The sequence below is a fragment of the Lutra lutra genome, chromosome X (genome assembly GCF_902655055.1).
Source record: "Lutra lutra chromosome X, mLutLut1.2, whole genome shotgun sequence".
Taxonomy (NCBI): Eukaryota; Metazoa; Chordata; class Mammalia; order Carnivora; family Mustelidae; genus Lutra; species Lutra lutra.
In genome coordinates, this window is record NC_062296.1 from 99,641,241 (window position 1) to 99,657,669 (window position 16,429).

General features: G+C 61.3%; 1 protein-coding gene and 1 long non-coding RNA gene across 5 annotated transcripts; one reads left to right on the forward strand and one right to left on the reverse strand.

Annotated features, from left to right (window-relative positions):
• Positions 1-1,391: 1,391 nt before the first annotated feature.
• On the reverse strand, positions 1,392-13,991 carry PLCXD1 (phosphatidylinositol specific phospholipase C X domain containing 1). 2 transcript variants are annotated; one of them, XM_047716238.1, is made up of 6 exons: positions 13,858-13,991; positions 10,369-10,505; positions 7,523-7,651; positions 6,599-6,754; positions 5,833-6,016; positions 1,392-2,823 (listed from the first exon to the last, which is right to left on the reverse strand). In XM_047716238.1, the coding sequence occupies exons 1-6, from the start codon at positions 13,979-13,981 to the stop codon at positions 2,585-2,587; spliced, it is 969 nt and encodes a 322-aa protein (XP_047572194.1). In that variant the 5' UTR covers positions 13,982-13,991; the 3' UTR covers positions 1,392-2,584. The 2 variants fall into 2 exon arrangements, with proteins under 2 accessions (XP_047572194.1, XP_047572195.1); XM_047716239.1 differs by lacking the exon at positions 10,369-10,505 and having other exon boundaries at positions 13,858-13,989.
• On the forward strand, positions 7,648-15,481 carry LOC125092008 (uncharacterized). 3 transcript variants are annotated; one of them, XR_007124809.1, is made up of 3 exons: positions 7,648-9,429; positions 10,039-10,138; positions 10,313-15,481. It is a non-coding gene; the product is annotated as an uncharacterized LOC125092008 (long non-coding RNA). The 3 variants fall into 3 exon arrangements; XR_007124807.1 differs by having other exon boundaries at positions 7,648-10,138; positions 10,313-14,134; positions 14,879-15,274; XR_007124808.1 differs by having other exon boundaries at positions 7,648-10,138.
• The last annotated feature ends 948 nt before the right edge of the window (positions 15,482-16,429 follow it).

The following is a 16,429-nucleotide window of genomic DNA, read 5'->3' on the forward strand; positions in this document are numbered from 1 at the left end:
TGGGGCTCCAGGGGGCATGCAGCAGAGGGTGGGAGCCTTGGAGGCACCTGGGAGGACAGTCAGGGGGCTTCACGGGCCTGGGAGGGAGCATCGAAGGGCTTCCAGGGGCCTGGGAGGGTCGGGGGTCTTCCAGGGTCTGGGAGGGAGGGGTGGGTGACTTCTGGGGTCTGGGAGGGAGATTCAGGGGGCTCCGAGGGCCTGGGAGGGAGGGGTAGGGGCTTTCAGGGGCCTGGGAGGGAGGGGCGGGGGCTTCCGGGGCCTGGGAGGAAGGGCCACAGGTTTGGGGGGAGAACAGAGAGCTAGTGTGAGGCTCCCGTTGGGGGATCCCCAGACCACGGAGCTCTGTCCGGCCCCGTGGAGTTGGGGGCAGCCCGCAGGGCTCCCGGAGGGTCTTCTGGATTGCCGACACGGCCCAGAAATCGCGGCATCCACTCACCAAACAGAACCAGATCTGGAAAAGGCCTGATTTTATTCTAAAGAGAACACATTCAGACCCGGATTAAAGCCTTGTTGTTGAAGACGGTATCCTAAGAAGACAGAATGCCTTGGGCTCCTTCGTCGTCGGAGGAATGTTCCAGAACACGATACTCCAGGAACCCCCAGAGCCCCTGTTTGTAGGGAAGAGAAATAAGACAGGACGACTGGGATTCTCCGTTTGGCTGAGAATTTGAAACCGCCAGCTTCCTAAACCTCACGTGCGAAGGACAGACTTCTGTAACCTTTGGGGTCATGACGTTCGAGCCCTGGGTCCCGGGAAACAGCGAAGCCTCTAACACCAGGCCTGACCGCCCGTGGAGGGGAGAAGATGGGTCTCACCCGGACCCCGGGGTTTTACCTCATGGAGGTCAAGCACGTACTCCCCTGTCCCAGGAGAAGGGCGAGTGCCCCATGGGGTCGCAGGGAACCCCAGGCGCCCGTACAAGGCCCTGAGGTTTCCGTGGGGAAGGAAGACGGGGAGTTCACGGGGCAGGCTGTCCAGCGTGAAAACCGGTGGTGGGCTCTGGGCGACAGGCCCCCGCCCTGGGGCGCCGGGACAGCGGGAAATCAGGCACGCCTCGCCCCTCCGCGGTCCCCAGAGCCAGAGCGTCCTACAAACATGCTGGGCCAGGGCTCAGCGCCATCTTCCCAGCAGCGTCCGCTCACCTCCCGTCCCCACGTCCCCCTCTGGGGATCAGGCACTGCTGCGGACCCTGTCGTCGTGACGGTGTTCGTTGCGTGGTCTGTCGCCCGCGGGGAGGGCTGCCCGACAGCTCTGGCCGTGGCTGGCGTTTTAACCAATAATGTGTGTTTGAATGAAGGTGCGTGGACACCTTCTGTAGGGATCGCGGGGTCGCACGCTTCACAGACGGCCGCGTGAACGGCACGGGCATGGGCACGGGCAAGCAAACGACTCATCTGACTCGCTTTATTGGGATTTCGCTTCAGCGAAGCCCGCCCTGCGTCCAAGGAGCGGGCGAGTCGGTTCGCCTGTGAGCTCCGTGCGCTCCCCCATCCGTGCGATGCGTGAGCGAAGGAGGACGGGGCGCTTCTCTTCTGGGGAAGACATGTGCTCCCACGTCTGCCGTTCGTCTGTGGGAATCCGCTAGCCCGGACAGGGGCCGTCTCACCGCTGTCCACAAGGCCCCCAAACGCAGAGCCTTGGGACAGAGAAATGAGACGATACAGGGAACGTCCTGGTCGCCATGAGCACAGTGGAAACAGACAGACCTTGAGAAACCATGGAACCGGGATACGGGAACAGTGACAAATGCCCAGCGTGGCTCTGGGAGACGGGAACAGTGACAGGCGCCGAAACCAGAGACGGGACCAGGAAGCTCAAGTTCGGGGACGGTTGAGGGCAGCCACCCAGCGGGGCTGACGCACTGGGCAGCGCGAGGGGCCAGGGGGCCACTGGCAGGAGGTCGGAGCAGCACAGACGGGCCGCTCCGGGGCTGGTTGCGAGGACGAGGACGCCACGGCAGCCCCCAGCGTGGGCACACCTGCCGGTCACACCCATGTCCCCGTCCCGCCACGAAGACGGTGCTATGGGAGGCCTCTGGGAAGGGGGAGGGAGTGTGTGCAGCAGCCCTCACCATCGGACGGTCCCTCACGGGCCTTCTGTTACCATCACAGAAGCTGAAGTGAAACCAGCCCCCAGGGCCCACGGTCCTCGGGGAGACACACAGGCCGTGATGCCATCAGAATGAGAAGGAGGTTTCTCCGTTTCCGTGGTTTTCTCACTGGGATTCCGGCGCGCCCAGTCCTACCCAACACACACGGTATGACGAGGCTCATGCGGCTGCTGGAAGCCATGAGGACGTCCTCCTGCTGCCCTCAAGGCCGCAGGAGAAGGGACGCCCCACGGTGGCCATGGCTCCACCTGGGCTGAACCTCGAGCAGACCCCGGGTTCCAGGCCGTCCGTCCTCTCAGTTGCGAGCACACAGCACTGTGGACCGTGAGCGTGTTCCGTGAATCCTCCCAGGAACGCCAAAGACCTGGGAGGCCCGGGGCCACCCCCGGGGACGCCCTGACGTCAGGGGGAGGCAGGGAGCCCGCCCCGGGTGCACGCTGCCCGCCCGCACTCCACAGGAGCTGCAGAAGGGGTCAGCATCGAAGCAGCTTCTCGTTGAGTCTTATGACGTCGCCCACGAACGTGTCCGCCCCGATGAAGTCGCCCGCGATGATGTTGGTGCACTGAGCGCCCGGCCCCGGGCACTGCTCCCGGACCCACGCACGGAGATACGGTAGGCTGGGGAGTGTCATCTTCCTGAGGGACTCGGTCGGGTGCCCGAGGACGTACGCCAGGTTCTCCGTCAGGTTGATGCCCGCCACGAACAGCCCGTCTGAAACAGGAAGGAGAGAGGGGTACGTGGGGTTGCGGACGCCCGCCTCACGCCCCGCCGGCCCACCCCATTCCCCTCCTACTTGTCATCAGCAGAGTTGGAGAGTTCCAGCAGCAGAAGGACACACGTGTCAGTGTCAGTGCGGTGCTCCTGTCCCCCAAGAGTGGACAGAAGCACCTCCCAGAGATTTTGACGGCCCGACCCCCATGTGGTGGATAGAACCACGTCCCCAGAGACGTCCATGTCCCCAGAGACGTCCACGTCCCAACCCCCACATGGTGGACAGAATAATGTCCCCAAGGCGTCCATGTCCCAACAACCTCTGTGTGGTAGATGGAGTAACATCTCAGAGCCCTCGGAGCCACGTGAGCCCTCAGAGCTGTGGGAACAGTTGGAGCCACGTGAGAGCTGGAGCCCCATATGGGCTCGGAGCCACGTCAGTGGCGGGAGCGTGGGAGGTCCGCGGAGGGCCGTAGCAGAGGCCCCTGTACACGCTCCCTCTCAGGTTGGCGTGGGGAGGCCTCCGCAGCTCAGCTCCCCGTCCCCGAGGCAAAGACAACTGTGGGTTCTCAGCAGTGGTTGCGTGACGCCCCCCGCTGCCCCCCCACCAGCTACTTTCCTTCAACGTGGAGGGGAATGTCACAGGTTGCCGCGTTCAGTACTGGAAACAGAGTGATCCAGCAGCGTGTGGCACATTCACGTGGCTGTGCAACCACCGCTGTCTGGTTCCAGAGCATTCTCATCCCCCCAAAGGAGGCCCTGTTCCCACAAGCTCCCATTCTCTGTGCCCCCGCACACCCAATGTGGCCGTGGGTATGGGCTTCCCTCACCCACCACCATGCTTCCGTGGTCTGTCCACACGGCACCCCGTGTCCTCTCCGTGCAGAATCCATATTCTGTAGTGCAGAGGGACCGTCAGCGTACCCATACACGTACCACGAACGCCGGGCTGCATCCACCCAGAGCTTTTCAAACACCGTGGGACTAGCACCAAGTGGGAGCCCAGGCTCAGCCTGGTTTGGGGCTAGAATGGTGCCCCCCAGTCGCACCCCCGTGTCGTTGGAACCACACAGACCTTCTCCAGGGCACGCGTCAAAGGGGCACCCCATGCAGGAGTCTGCTCTGTAACAACGGGCCACGGAACACACCAGGAAGCCAGCGGTCAGTGCAGCGTCTGGGCGTAAAATGAGCTGCCTTCCGTGGAAAGGCGCACAGAGCCAGCTACCAGAAGCACGCGGCACAGCTTGGCACACGTGTCACCCCCGCGAGTCTGTCGGCACTGATGGCTCTGTCGGTTCCAAACACGGCCGTCGATGGAGTTGACTCAGGGACCCTGAGTGCCAACCGGGACCCACAACCACACTGCGTCACCGGCCACTAATGCGGAACAGGACACAGAACAACACGGCCAGGACGCTCAGAGTCTCCCCTGGCATAGCCACATACCCTTGACCACGGATAGGAAATAGTAAAGCTGTGGTCTCCACAATCAAGAAAAGGTCCCTTTCTTCAAGCCAGTGGGTGCCACCAAGCCCAGGGGCCTCTGCCACAGCAGTGAGCAGGGCTGGTCTGCAGCGTGTTGGGCAGAAGCAGCCTCACGAAGCCCTCAGACCACAGGGCCCCAGTGGAAACACATGGCCCTGAGGGCATTGCCACAAGAAGGAGTTCACATGAGCACATGGGCCCTGCACCAGCCCAGTCTGAGCCGGAGGTAGGGCACGCCCTCGGACCCGCCGCCCGATGGGGCACGGTGGACTGAGTGTGCGAGGGGTGAACGCCTGGGGGCCCTCCGCTGGCAGCACGGCCAGCGTGCCACGCTGGCCGCCTAGGGGGTTCCAGGTGGAGAACCCTGTCACCTCTGGGAGGGGGACTCCACATAGCCATTGTACATAGGAAGCACTGAACCAAAGTGAGATGGGAAACCGGACAAAGACGGAGAGACAGGGATGCAGTTACAGACACGGACAGACAGCTCAGACAGGGGGAGGCAAAGAGAGCGGACATGCCGCTGCGGGTCGTGGGCGTTCCTCACGCCTCGTCCTCAAATAAAGCAACCATGCCCCCGCTACACAGGGCGGCTGGAGGGTCCACCAGCCCATGCCTGTACCCCCAGCAAGCGCCTGCTACACGGACGGTCAGCAGCCACCAGCCACTCTGTCCTGGCTCTTTTGCACTCAACCATGCACCCGCGTCTGTGTGTGAGCATGGCACGCCGCACGGGGTCCGTGTCAGTCCCACGGCAGTGCAGGACGCCGGAGCCACACCTGCACAGCAGAGCCCTCTGCAGCCTATGGACACGACACGCACCTCGGCATGGACACCACACGTGTGCACATGCGTGCACACACGCGTCGTGAGGAAGTGTGTGCATGTCTGTATGTATGCACTTGTCCACACCCACGCGCACACACACGTCTGCGCACACCCACACATTTATCCATGTGCACGTATCTACATCTGCACACATACACGTGCGTACACGTGTGCACACCCACACACGTGCATCCATGTTATCTGTGCGTCTGCATCTGCGTGCATCCCTGTGCACACACACATCGCGTGCACACACGCGTGTGCACGCATGTTGTGCACATATCTGGGTCTGTGTGCATGCATGCACATTTGCACGTGTGTGCACACACCCACGCACATGTGTGTGTCATGCACTTATCTGCATGTCTGTGTACGCATGCGCACATGTGCACACTTACTGCAGTGTGTCCATGTTATGCATACATCTGCATCCACGTACACACAAGTGCACATACACACAAGTATACATGCGTGTACACACTCACAGGCACGAGTACCCGTGTTATCCACATATCGGCCTCTGTGTGCATGCATGCACTTATACACGCGTGCACACACCCACACGCGTGCAACTGTGTTATGCACACACACACACAAAAGAGACGACGTCCAAACTTCTTTCCTGAGAGCCAGAAGCAAGCCAGTGTGTGACGTGGCTCCAGGGTGGGGTCCCATGAGTGGACAGGACGTGCTCACCTGGGCGGCCGTAGCTCTTCATGCTTTCCAGGTAGCAGATGAGCTCCTGGGGTTTCACCTGGTCGCCCCACCAGTAGGGGATCCCAGGCCACAGCTCCGCGTGCCGGCTCACAACGCTGTCCTCCTCGTAGGACAGAATGACCTGCTGGCCGCGTGACCACATCTGGTTTAGTGTTGGCACCTCCTAGAGGGGAGGGGGATGGCGGTGAGTGACGCTGATGGTGGGGGACCAGGTCGTCAGAGCCAGTGGTGCTGGGGGACCGGGGCGTCAGAGAGACAGTGGTGCTGGGGGACCGGGGCGTCAGAGAGACAGTGGTGCTGGGGGACCGGGGCGTCAGAGAGACAGTGGTGCTGGGGGACCGGGGCGTCAGAGAGACAGTGGTGCTGGGGGACCGGGGCGTCAGAGAGACAGTGGTGCTGGGGGACCGGGGCGTCAGAGAGACAGTGGTGCTGGGGGACCAGGTCGTCAGAGCCAGTGGTGCTGGGGGACCGGGGCGTCAGAGAGACAGTGGTGCTGGGGCATCAACGGTGCTGAGTGTGACCTGAGGTGCAAAGGAGGTGGCCCTCCTGTGCCCGGGCAGCGCGGGGGCCTCCGGCAGGCTGCACTCTGCAGAGGACAAGCGGGGTCTTTCTCCTCTCAGGACATCCAGAGGACCGGAGCCTCAGGCCGCAGCAGACTTCTCCCAGAATCATGCACAGCAGAACCAGCAGGTAAGCCTACCCTCCCAATCCTGGCCCACTCCCCGGCCCCAGGGGCCCTCCTCACCCCTCGCGGACACAGCATGTCCCCAAAGATGTTCCTGATGCAGGTGACCAGGTACTCATGCAGGCCGTCCGTCATGCCCTCAAAGTCCCTGCAGGCCAGGATGACCACCTCCCGGGGGTGGCTCTCCAGCCACTCAGAGATCTCCGTGAGCGTGTCCTGCACAGGGGACAGAGCAGCTGTTTCACACCTTACCGAGAGAGGCCGGGGCACTGGAGGACGCTCCCGCGGGTCCCAGAGGCTGCTCCGGACAGAGCTCACTGGACGAGGGGTCTGGGTCCCGCACGAACGCAGACGTGCGGCAGACAGCCGGGCCACCGCCCCATTGCTCTGGGGGCAGAAGCATACGCGTGGGTGTGCTTGTACACGCGTGTGCATGTGTGACTGCGCGTCCGTGTGCTCACTCGGAGGGCACCGAGGTGTGTCGTCTGCAAGTGCCAGGGGCCCGCCTAGGCCAGCCGGTGGCCCGTGGAACGTGGTCCCGCGACGGTGTCTCCTGACTGCACCGACACTGGAGGGCTTGCCGCGGGGCACGGGCTGCCCCAAGCAGGGGTGACGCCCGATGGTGAGACGTCCTACTTAGATGTGGTCGCGGCCGGAGGAGATGGAAGACACCATGAACCAAAGGTGGGCAGACACGGGGGCCCACTTTGGCAAAGTCCCAGACGCACTAGAGGCCCCAGAAGCCTGGGCGTAAGCTCAGAAAGGCACCGGGCCACGAGTTCGAGAGGCCGGCTTTCTCCCCCGCGCTGGGGTCACGGGTGTGCCCCGCAGCGGAAGCTGTCCCCGCCGAGCCCGCATACCTCCATCAGCGCCCTCATGTACGCCCCACCGAGCCCCCGTACGTCTACCAGTGCCCTCATGTACACCCCACGCACCCCCGCACCTCCACCAGCACCGTCGCGCACGCCCCGCACGCCCCCGCACCTCCACCAGCGCCGTCGTGTACACCATGTGCACAAAGTGCAGGTTCTTCTCAGAGCCGTCATGCCTGTGCGCGATCCGCAGGTCCAGGTACCGCACGCCCGCGTCTAGCTGCTCCGTGACACCCAGCACCTGCGGACAAACAGTTGTGGTCACCGCCAGGGACTGCGTGGTCCCACGGCCTGTGTCACGGGCTCAGAGTAGCGTTGGAGCAGCCCGGCCCTGAGCCACGCGGTAGGATATCCCGTCAGTAGGTGTTGGTGCCTGCCGGGGCTGGGGAAGCCACGGGGGCCCTGCCTTCAGGAACATGCTTTCCTGGAGACACTGGCCACGGACAGCCACGGAGCGAGGCTGGCTTCCAGACATCCCACGGGGTCCTGCTTTCCTCCCTTCCCAGGCTGTCGACAGGAAGGAAGCCTCTCTGGGCCTCAGTAGCACTGGGCTGGTTCCGTGAGCCCCACCTGGACGCTCAGAGTGGGGTGCAGGTCAGGATGCACCGTGGCGGGGGAAATCCGCTACAGTGGCCACGGTCCCGCATCCCACCAACAGCACCAGGAAAGGCAAGAAGGAATCCACAGACAGTCAAGGGAAGAAAAGGCTGTCCCCTTCCTGGCAATGTCATATGGGAAAAGGCACGGATTTCCGCGGAAATAACATTTACGCCCTGGGTGGCCTTGCGGGGAACTTGGCATTCCTCCTGCTAGTCCCCCGGGCTGACAGATCGGGAAACTGAGGTTGGGGAGACCACACAGAGGCCTGTGTGCACGCTGGACACAGCCAGGTGGGGCCCCACGCTGCAGCCCCAGGCCACCTCCATGCGCAAGCACCCTGGAGGGACCTGGGTGCTTGGGGTGGGGCCATGCGCAGAGACCCTGAGTTCTCAAGAGGCCCAGAGTCTGGGCAGGGGAATTCAGCCATGCCTGAGGCTCCCAGGGGACGGGCAAGTCCTCCCTCGGTGACCCCCGGGTCTCCCAGCCGCTGTGCCCAGGCTTGTGATCCCACTGCCGTCTCAGCGGATGTGCTGGCTGCAGGGAACTGAGGAAACAGACCATTGTCTCCCCAGAATATCCCTTCAGGCACTTGAGCTGTATTTTTAGACAGTAACTAGGGGCTCCTTGTCGTAATGTTTGGAAAACAGCAAACTCTGGAGAGGACAGCAACGTGTTCCCCCAACGTGTCGCGGGACACACCAGCCAGCCACGGGGCAGAGAGGCCCCAGAGGAGCACCGAGCAGCCCTCCTCCCTGTTTGCCTCTCCGTGTCTGTGCCCCAGAAGCTAAATCATGCCCCTTTCCCCTGTCCTGTCTTCCCGAGGATGCTCAGCTCTATGGTCATGGGACATTCTGTGCCAAAGCACCCACTGTGTGCACACTTCCCAGCATGGGGACGCACCGTGACAGGGTCCACTGACCGCCCCCATGTCTGCTGCCAGTGTGCAAGCATGGCTGGTTAGGTCCTGCATGGGACTGCCTGACGGATCCTGCCCTTTCAACAGCATCTGCCCCGCAGCACACCATAGACGTCCTCATAGCCCACCACATAGTTGTTCCCTGGCACTGAGGGACCCCCAGGACCGAGGAACTCCGGCACCAAGCGACCTGGGCACCGAGGGACCCTGGCACTATGGCCCCCAGCACCAAGGGACCTGGGCACCGAGGGACCCTGGCACTATGGCCCCCAGCACCAAGGGACCTGGGCACCGAGGGACCCTGGCACTATGGCCCCCAGCACCAAGGGACCTGGGCACCACAGGGTTTCCCTGGTTGTAGTGAACCCGCTCTCCTGCCCACAGGGAGAAGGCCTCTCACCTCCGCCTGGGGAGGTTTCTCCGCATTCCAGACCCAGACCCACAGGCGGGAAGGGTTAATGTTGTCCTTGGGACTGAAGTTCCCAGAGCCAGCAATTACAAAGGTCAGAGCCTGGGGGTGGGGGTGGGGGGGTGGGGGGACCATGGAGCAGGAGAGCCTGGAACCAGAAAACACAGACCCCTGAGCCCCGCCCCAGGGGGAAGTGAGGTATGAGCTGCTCTCCGGGTGGGCGCCCCGCTCTGCTGCTCTGCTGTCCCCACCCGGGCGCCCCCATCACGCCGGCAACCTTCCCCGGCTTGCTGCCTAAGGCTCTGCTGGTGTCAGCCCCAAAGCCAGCTGCCTGTACCCCAAGAGGACAGACTGGGTCACCCTGATCTTCTCCAGCACCTCCCCCCACCACAAGGACACTCCAGGTCACCCTGACCTTCCTCTGCACCCCTCCCCCACAAGGAGACCCCTAGGAGACAAAGGCTGGACAGGGAGGATGGAGCCAACCCTAAATCGAGAGGACAGGCTGCTCCAGGGACAGGACACCCTCTCCCTCCCCTTCCCTGCACAGTCCACCTTTAGGCCTTTCCCTGCACACGCCCCTCCCTGCCCTTCCCTGCACACGCCCCTCCCTGCCCTTCCCTGCACACACCCCCTCCCTGCCTGTCCCCTGGCATTCCCTACAGAAACTGGTCATTGCCATTCTGTGTCATCCTTTTCACAGGCGAGCAAATCTCCAAACAGACCTCGGGACACCCGCACAGCTCAGGGGTGTTTCCCAGGACTGAGGGCTCTTTAAGGTCACATGGAGGCAGAAGATGCCGGTGAGGGCCTGCCTCCCGCCCCACCCACCTCCCAAACTGCAGACCCCGCCCCCCCCCCCCCCCCCCCCCCCCCCCCCCCGGTCTTGACCCCTGGGCTGTGGGGGTCCTGCGGATTGTGCATGTCTGCTGGGCGGGTGCGGGGTCCAGTTTCTACTCCACTCCCCCCACTCACAGGGATCAGGGCACCTCGCTGCTGGGAGGACGTGGGTCACCCCGCTGCTGACCAGTACCTGGGTGGTAGACCACCGGAGCACCACGGGGCGGGTGACGCAGGGCAGGACCTTGCCCAGGAGCTGCAGCAGCTGGGACTGGGTCTGGAAGACGGGCGATGTCTTGTTCAGGCAGTAGGTCATGGTGTCGTGGCTTCCTGCAAGCAGACACCAGGGGACATTGCACGCGCGGCCTCCTGGGCTGTGTGCTCCGAGGGCACGTGGGGAACACACAGCGTCAGGCATGACCGGTCATTGCCCAAGATGCACGCCCACCGGAAGGCTGCAGAGTGCGTGGATGGTCATCCAGAGCCAAGGGGCCTCAATCCAGGGGCGGGGGTCCTTATACGAGACAGAGAAGCGGAAACGGACGCAGAGGACGAGCACCGGGACCCCAGGCACCTCCCTGGTGGGGGACCCCAGTCATCACCGTGGGGACAGCCCTGTGCAAAGCGGGCCGTCTCCCCACAGAGCCCGGGATGTGCTCCTGGTTCCCGGAGGTGTCCACACCAAAAAAAGTTTAAGGTTTCCCAGAAACCTCTGTAAAGCAGAGTAAAAAAGGGGGACTTTTTCTACGAGGTGCTAATGGATGTGTGTTATATAGGAACGAGGTCTGGAAAGAAATAAACCCAGCACAACGCGCTGTTGGGGACCCACTCGACAACGGATCGCAGTCCCGTGTTCAGAGAGGGACGCGATCAGACCAGCTCCAGTTTCTGTAAGGAGGCTTCCCGATAAGGGGACGAGTGGGTCTAGCCGGCACGTGGCTAACAGCGCAAATCAGGCCAGATTCCCGTGTCCTATGTCCCATCCACGGTATCCCTGGATGTTGGCCGATTTTCGTGCACGATGAAAGCACAGAGTTCTGTTGGGACACATGGACACGATCCCCAGTGAAAAAGTTACGAGGAACACAGGACCAGAAACGGTGGGATGTCCCCAAGCTGGGCTAACTAACATCCCAAACACATCCCCAAGATGCATTTGTCCCAATGCCCACACGGTGGGCACAACGTGATCCTCCAAGAGGTTCCCCTCAAAGCCCCTGGAGGGGGGACGTGTCATCCCACACGGCAGAAGGCAATTTGCAGACCAGTTTCGAGGGTCGAGCGGCAGATCTTCTTGGATAACCCAGTGGCCCGATCTTGCCTTGAGGGACCTCATAACAGGGAGATGTGGTCAGAGTCAGAGGACAGTAGCAGAAGGGACATTGCGGGCTTCGAGGTAGAGGAAAGGGCCCCGTGAAGCCAGACACAGCAGAGAAACAGAGTCTCCCTAGAGCCTCCAGAAGGAGCTGGCCCCACAGGCACTCAGAGGTCAGAACATGCCCAGTTCTGGGCCCCAGAGCTGTGAGGTCACAGTCGTGTGTGATAAGGAACCACCCAGGTTGTGGTCCTTCGTTAAAGGAGCCCAGGAGACACTCCCACAGCCACCCAGACTGGTGGTGCCTTTGGGTCTAGCAGCTCCTCCCCAGCAGCACTGGGCCGTCCCCTGCCCCTCACAGCTGTGGCCCCCCCCCACATCTGCCCTCTAAGGGAGCTATTCGGCCCACAACTTCCGTGGAGGCCACATGTTCTGAGGGGCGCCCAGGGGATGGAACCCTAGGACGGGCACACCTCTGGGCCCTTGGTCCCTTCTCACCTCCCGGAATGACTCCCTGCTGATCCCCAGGACACCTACCCCCAAACCCCATCTCGACTGCATGCAGAGCACTTGGGATCCACAGAAAACATGTCCCCACCAGGAAAACGGACCCCCGGCAGGGGGGAGGGGAGACACCAGTGACTCGGGTCACCAGGAAGTACACACAGGGCCACAGCTGTCCTCCAGCATGTTGGGGAGGCCGGGTTAGGGTTAGCTTCTCGGTGTCTACGTCTCCTCCTCAGGGTCTTACAAGGACCCCTGTCGCTGCATTCTGGACTGGCCCGATCCAGGATGAGCTCCTCTCACATCCTTCCCTTCATCACACCTGCAAAGACCCCATTTGCACAAAAGGCCCCATTCCAAGACTCGTGGCAGGGGGACATGAATTTCCGGGGCACCGGCCAGTGCCTACAACTGGGTTTGTGCAGGGACACAGCCTGACCCCCAGGGGCTCTCTCATCTGTGAAGTCATTCAAGCCAGGGACCCTGGCCTCGGTGGGAGTCCCGCTGACGGGACCACAGGACCACAGGGAAATACGCAGACTGTCTTCTGCCCCATTCCATGAACCAGATAAACTGGGCATGCACGTTCCTTAAAAAGTCATAAAAGTCCGGGGGGCACCTGGGTGGTCAGTCGGTTAAGCATCAACCTTCCTTTTGGGCTCAGATCATGATCTCGGGATCCTGAGATCGAGCCCCTGAGATCGAGCCTCAGAGCTCTGAGCTCTGCTTGGGATTCTCTCCCTCTGCCTCTCCCAACCCCCCACTGGCACTTTCCCTCAAATTAGTACATCTTTTAAAGAAAGAAGAAGTCCTACAATTCCCGAAGAAAACCACAGGTACATAGGAAACTATAGAAAAACATCAAAAACTGCGAAAATCCACCCCGCTGAGAAATCTGCCGCTTTTGAGGGAGGAATTCCTGCTACCGCGTGGCCGTGGCCGTGGAGACACATGGTGGGATCCACCACGCTTCTTTTCTGCAAACACAGAAGACTGGCAACGCCCGCGCTCATCAGTGCAGAGCTGTGGCCACGGCTCCCACTGCCCCCAGTGCCCCAAGGGCCCCGGCGGAACCCAGCAGGCCTGACTCAGGGCCACCAGGTCATTGGATCACACGGTCCCCGACGTGCTCAGAGTGATCTCTTTGTGGGTCGGACCCACTTGGGACCCTCCAGGCTCGAAATGCAGGAGACACTCAGCACGCGGCGGATGGGGAGTGGCGAATGCATCTGTGAGAAACCAGCAGGTTCGCTCCGCGGAGGGACAGACCGGCAGGGACGCTTTGCCCCAAATCCCTATGCTGTCACGAAGCCACACTTCCCTGGGGTCTGCATGTGCCTGCTGGGCTGCGTTAGAGAAGGAGAAGGGAGAACACTCACGCAGTGCATGTCTGTGTACGTGTGTGCCTTATTGTATGTGCATGCATATGTTTGTGCCTGTATTGTGTACATGTGTGTGCAAGTTCACGCACACATCTGTACCTGTAACGTGTGCGTGTGTGCACGCCTGCCTGTCTTGTGTGCATGCATGTGCAAGTTCACGCACACATCTGTACCTGTAACGTGTGCGTGTGTGCACGCCTCCCTGTATTGTCTGCATGCTGGTGCAAGTTTGTGCACACATCTGTACCTATAACGTGTGCGTGTGTGCATGCCTGCCTGTATTGTGTGCATGCTTGTGCAAGTTCACGCACACATCTGTACCTGTAGCGTGTGTGTGTGTATGTACTGCATGCATGCACTGCATGTGTACACGTGTCTGCCAATACTGCATATATCCATGTACGTGCTCCATGCGGTCTCCCCACACCCGAGCCCCATCCCATGGCGGCAGCTTCCCTGCTGGGGACGCGGAGGCCCTCACCTGGGATGGAGAGCTGGTGGAGGGGCACGTCCCAGAGCACCGGGCACAGTGCCGACATCCAGTCCGCATTTGTGGTGCACGGCAGGCTCTGGAAGCTGCCGGAAGTGCTCACCTGTCCGCCCATCGGAGGCCACCCTGTGCGACCTGAGGAAGGAAACGAAGTTTTGCAGAGGTCAACCGAGGGGACCCAGCTCCGGGCAGTGGGAAGGGGCTCACACAGCAGCCTGCAGAGCCCACGCGGTTTCCATCCTGCGGTTGCTGGTGTCTGAGGGCCCAGGTGAGCACTGCCTCCCCACCCCGCTCCCTCTGCTGGGGTACTAGGCTCTGGTGCAAGGAAGCCAGCGCACTCCCTTGCAGGCACCAGGGAGACGCCCTGGGCTAGGGGATGCTAGGGGGTCTCAGGGTCCTTAACCTACAGCCCCAGCCACTGCCTTCCAGCATCTGCCAGCTGTGTGCCCAGCACACACAGGTATGATCTCCGCTCACCATCAGCAGGTGGGTGGGCGTGGGTCAGCAACGGCACAGGAAAGGGAGCCCTAAGGACGTGTCCACAGTGCTCCGTGGGCCAGTGGGCAAGACCTCGCCCCTGGTCCACATGTTCCCGTCCACCATAGCCCGGCCTCCTGACCTGCCACCTCCACACAGAGGGGACACCCTCGGGGACAGAGCCTTGGCCCCAAGCCCTGAGTTGACATGTACTGGTTTCCGTGCAGGAGCCTGTCCTGGGCTGAGCTGTGTCCTCACCACCAGATTCCCACGTGGCAGCCTCGTGTCCTCTCCCTGGGTCATGGGCTGGGCTCTGAGCAGGAGCACATGAGGCATGAGACCCGGGCCCACAGGGACCACGCAGCGTGCCGGCCACCACGCAGGCATTTCTGACCCACTGTCTAGGAGGGACAAGTTCCCTCTGGTCTGGATGTGGCCCTTCCTCTGGCCAAGTGTCCCCCTGTTGGAGCTCTGCCGGTACAGCAGGGGTGGGGGGTGAGAACTGGCATCGCTAAAATAACCCGCTTTGCCATAGGATGACTTTGAGCTGGAGGAGATTGAGAAAAAGCCGAGACAAGAAAAACTCCCTGCCTTTCTCCTCTCTGCCTGGAAGCGGCATAAATTCCTTTCCTGAAGCCATCCCTGCTCTGTCCCCTGCACCAGGAAAGGGAGGAATGTTCTCTCCAGGAAAGTCTACATGACAAGCCTCACTAAGGAACACTTACCTCCCCGTCGTGTCCCCCAAGCATTTACCTTCTCATAATTGACTGTCGCTACGATGCCAACCCCCTTTTCCTCTGGCTTGTCACCTCCCCACAAATGTGTCACCCATTGTTGAAATGGCAGGTAAGCCCACAAGTCTATCTCCGTGAATCTACTTCTTTTCCGTGAAGGCCTCTGTACACATAGAGAATCAACCTCTTCTCCTGCCCATCTGTCTTTTGTTGTTTTATTTATTTTATTTTGTATTTTATTTTATTTTATTTTTTGGACAAGCTCTATGCCCAACATGGGGCTCGAACTCTCAACCCTAAATTCTAGAGTAGCATGCTCCACCCACTGAGCCAGCTAGGCACCCCCGTCTTTCACCATTTTAGTTTGCATGTCTCAGTCACAGAACCAAGAGTGTAGAAAAGATGTCCTCTTGGTCTACAATGCCTCTAGTACACCAAAAGCCAACACTGCTGGTTTTCATTCTGCCTCGACGGCAACAAGGACGGGTCCTCTACCTCGTCCATAAGAGGGTCCTTGACGTACTCTACTGGCTCCCCTGCCATCCATCTTCACTTGTGGCCTATCCCAGAACTCTCTCAGCTCACACTTGGTGTCAACAGTGTCCCTGCAGGAGTGAGTGTGGGACCCCAGACCTCCTGGGGGGGGAGGCTGACATTCACACAGCTGGCGTCCAGGCGGTCAGGGGCTGGGCTGTGCCATACACACACACACCCAGGAACCATTCCTTGAGGTGCCATCCAGGCACGGATGGGCCACCACCTGCCCGGCACCCACGCAGGTGTCTGGAATGAAGGCGGATCAGGCATTGTGTAACCCCATCCTCAGGATTCTGTAAGTGTGTGTTGGCGAACCTCACCGGGGAGTGTGGGCAGCCTGGATGGGGACACACGGCCCCTGCATCCTTGTTATGAGAACAGAGGCTGGGGCCCTGCCTCTCCCAGCTGCCGCCCCAGGGGCCTCTTCAAACCCAATTGAAGCAGTGACAGGAGCCCAGCCCCATCTCAGTGGCCCCAGACAGGGGGCTCCGGTGGATCCTGGGATCTCTCAGGGGCTCATCATTTTGCCTCCAAGGAAAATGACTCTCTGAACTTCAAACTGAAGGGGGACAGAACACAGCCCCCTCAAAATGTGCTCTTTGGGCATTAGGGTTGTTCCCAGCGAGGAGCACCACAGAGAAACTCCAGAACAAGGCACACGGTCCCCCGCACAGAGGCCGTTCCCAAGCAGACAGGAAACGTCCAGCCGTTCCCGCACCTGGGAGAGGTCCTGGGGGCACCTGCACCCCCATGTTGTCCTCACCGAGCTGGACCACCTCCCGGATGAGCAAGGATGCCGTTAGGCGAGCCCTGGG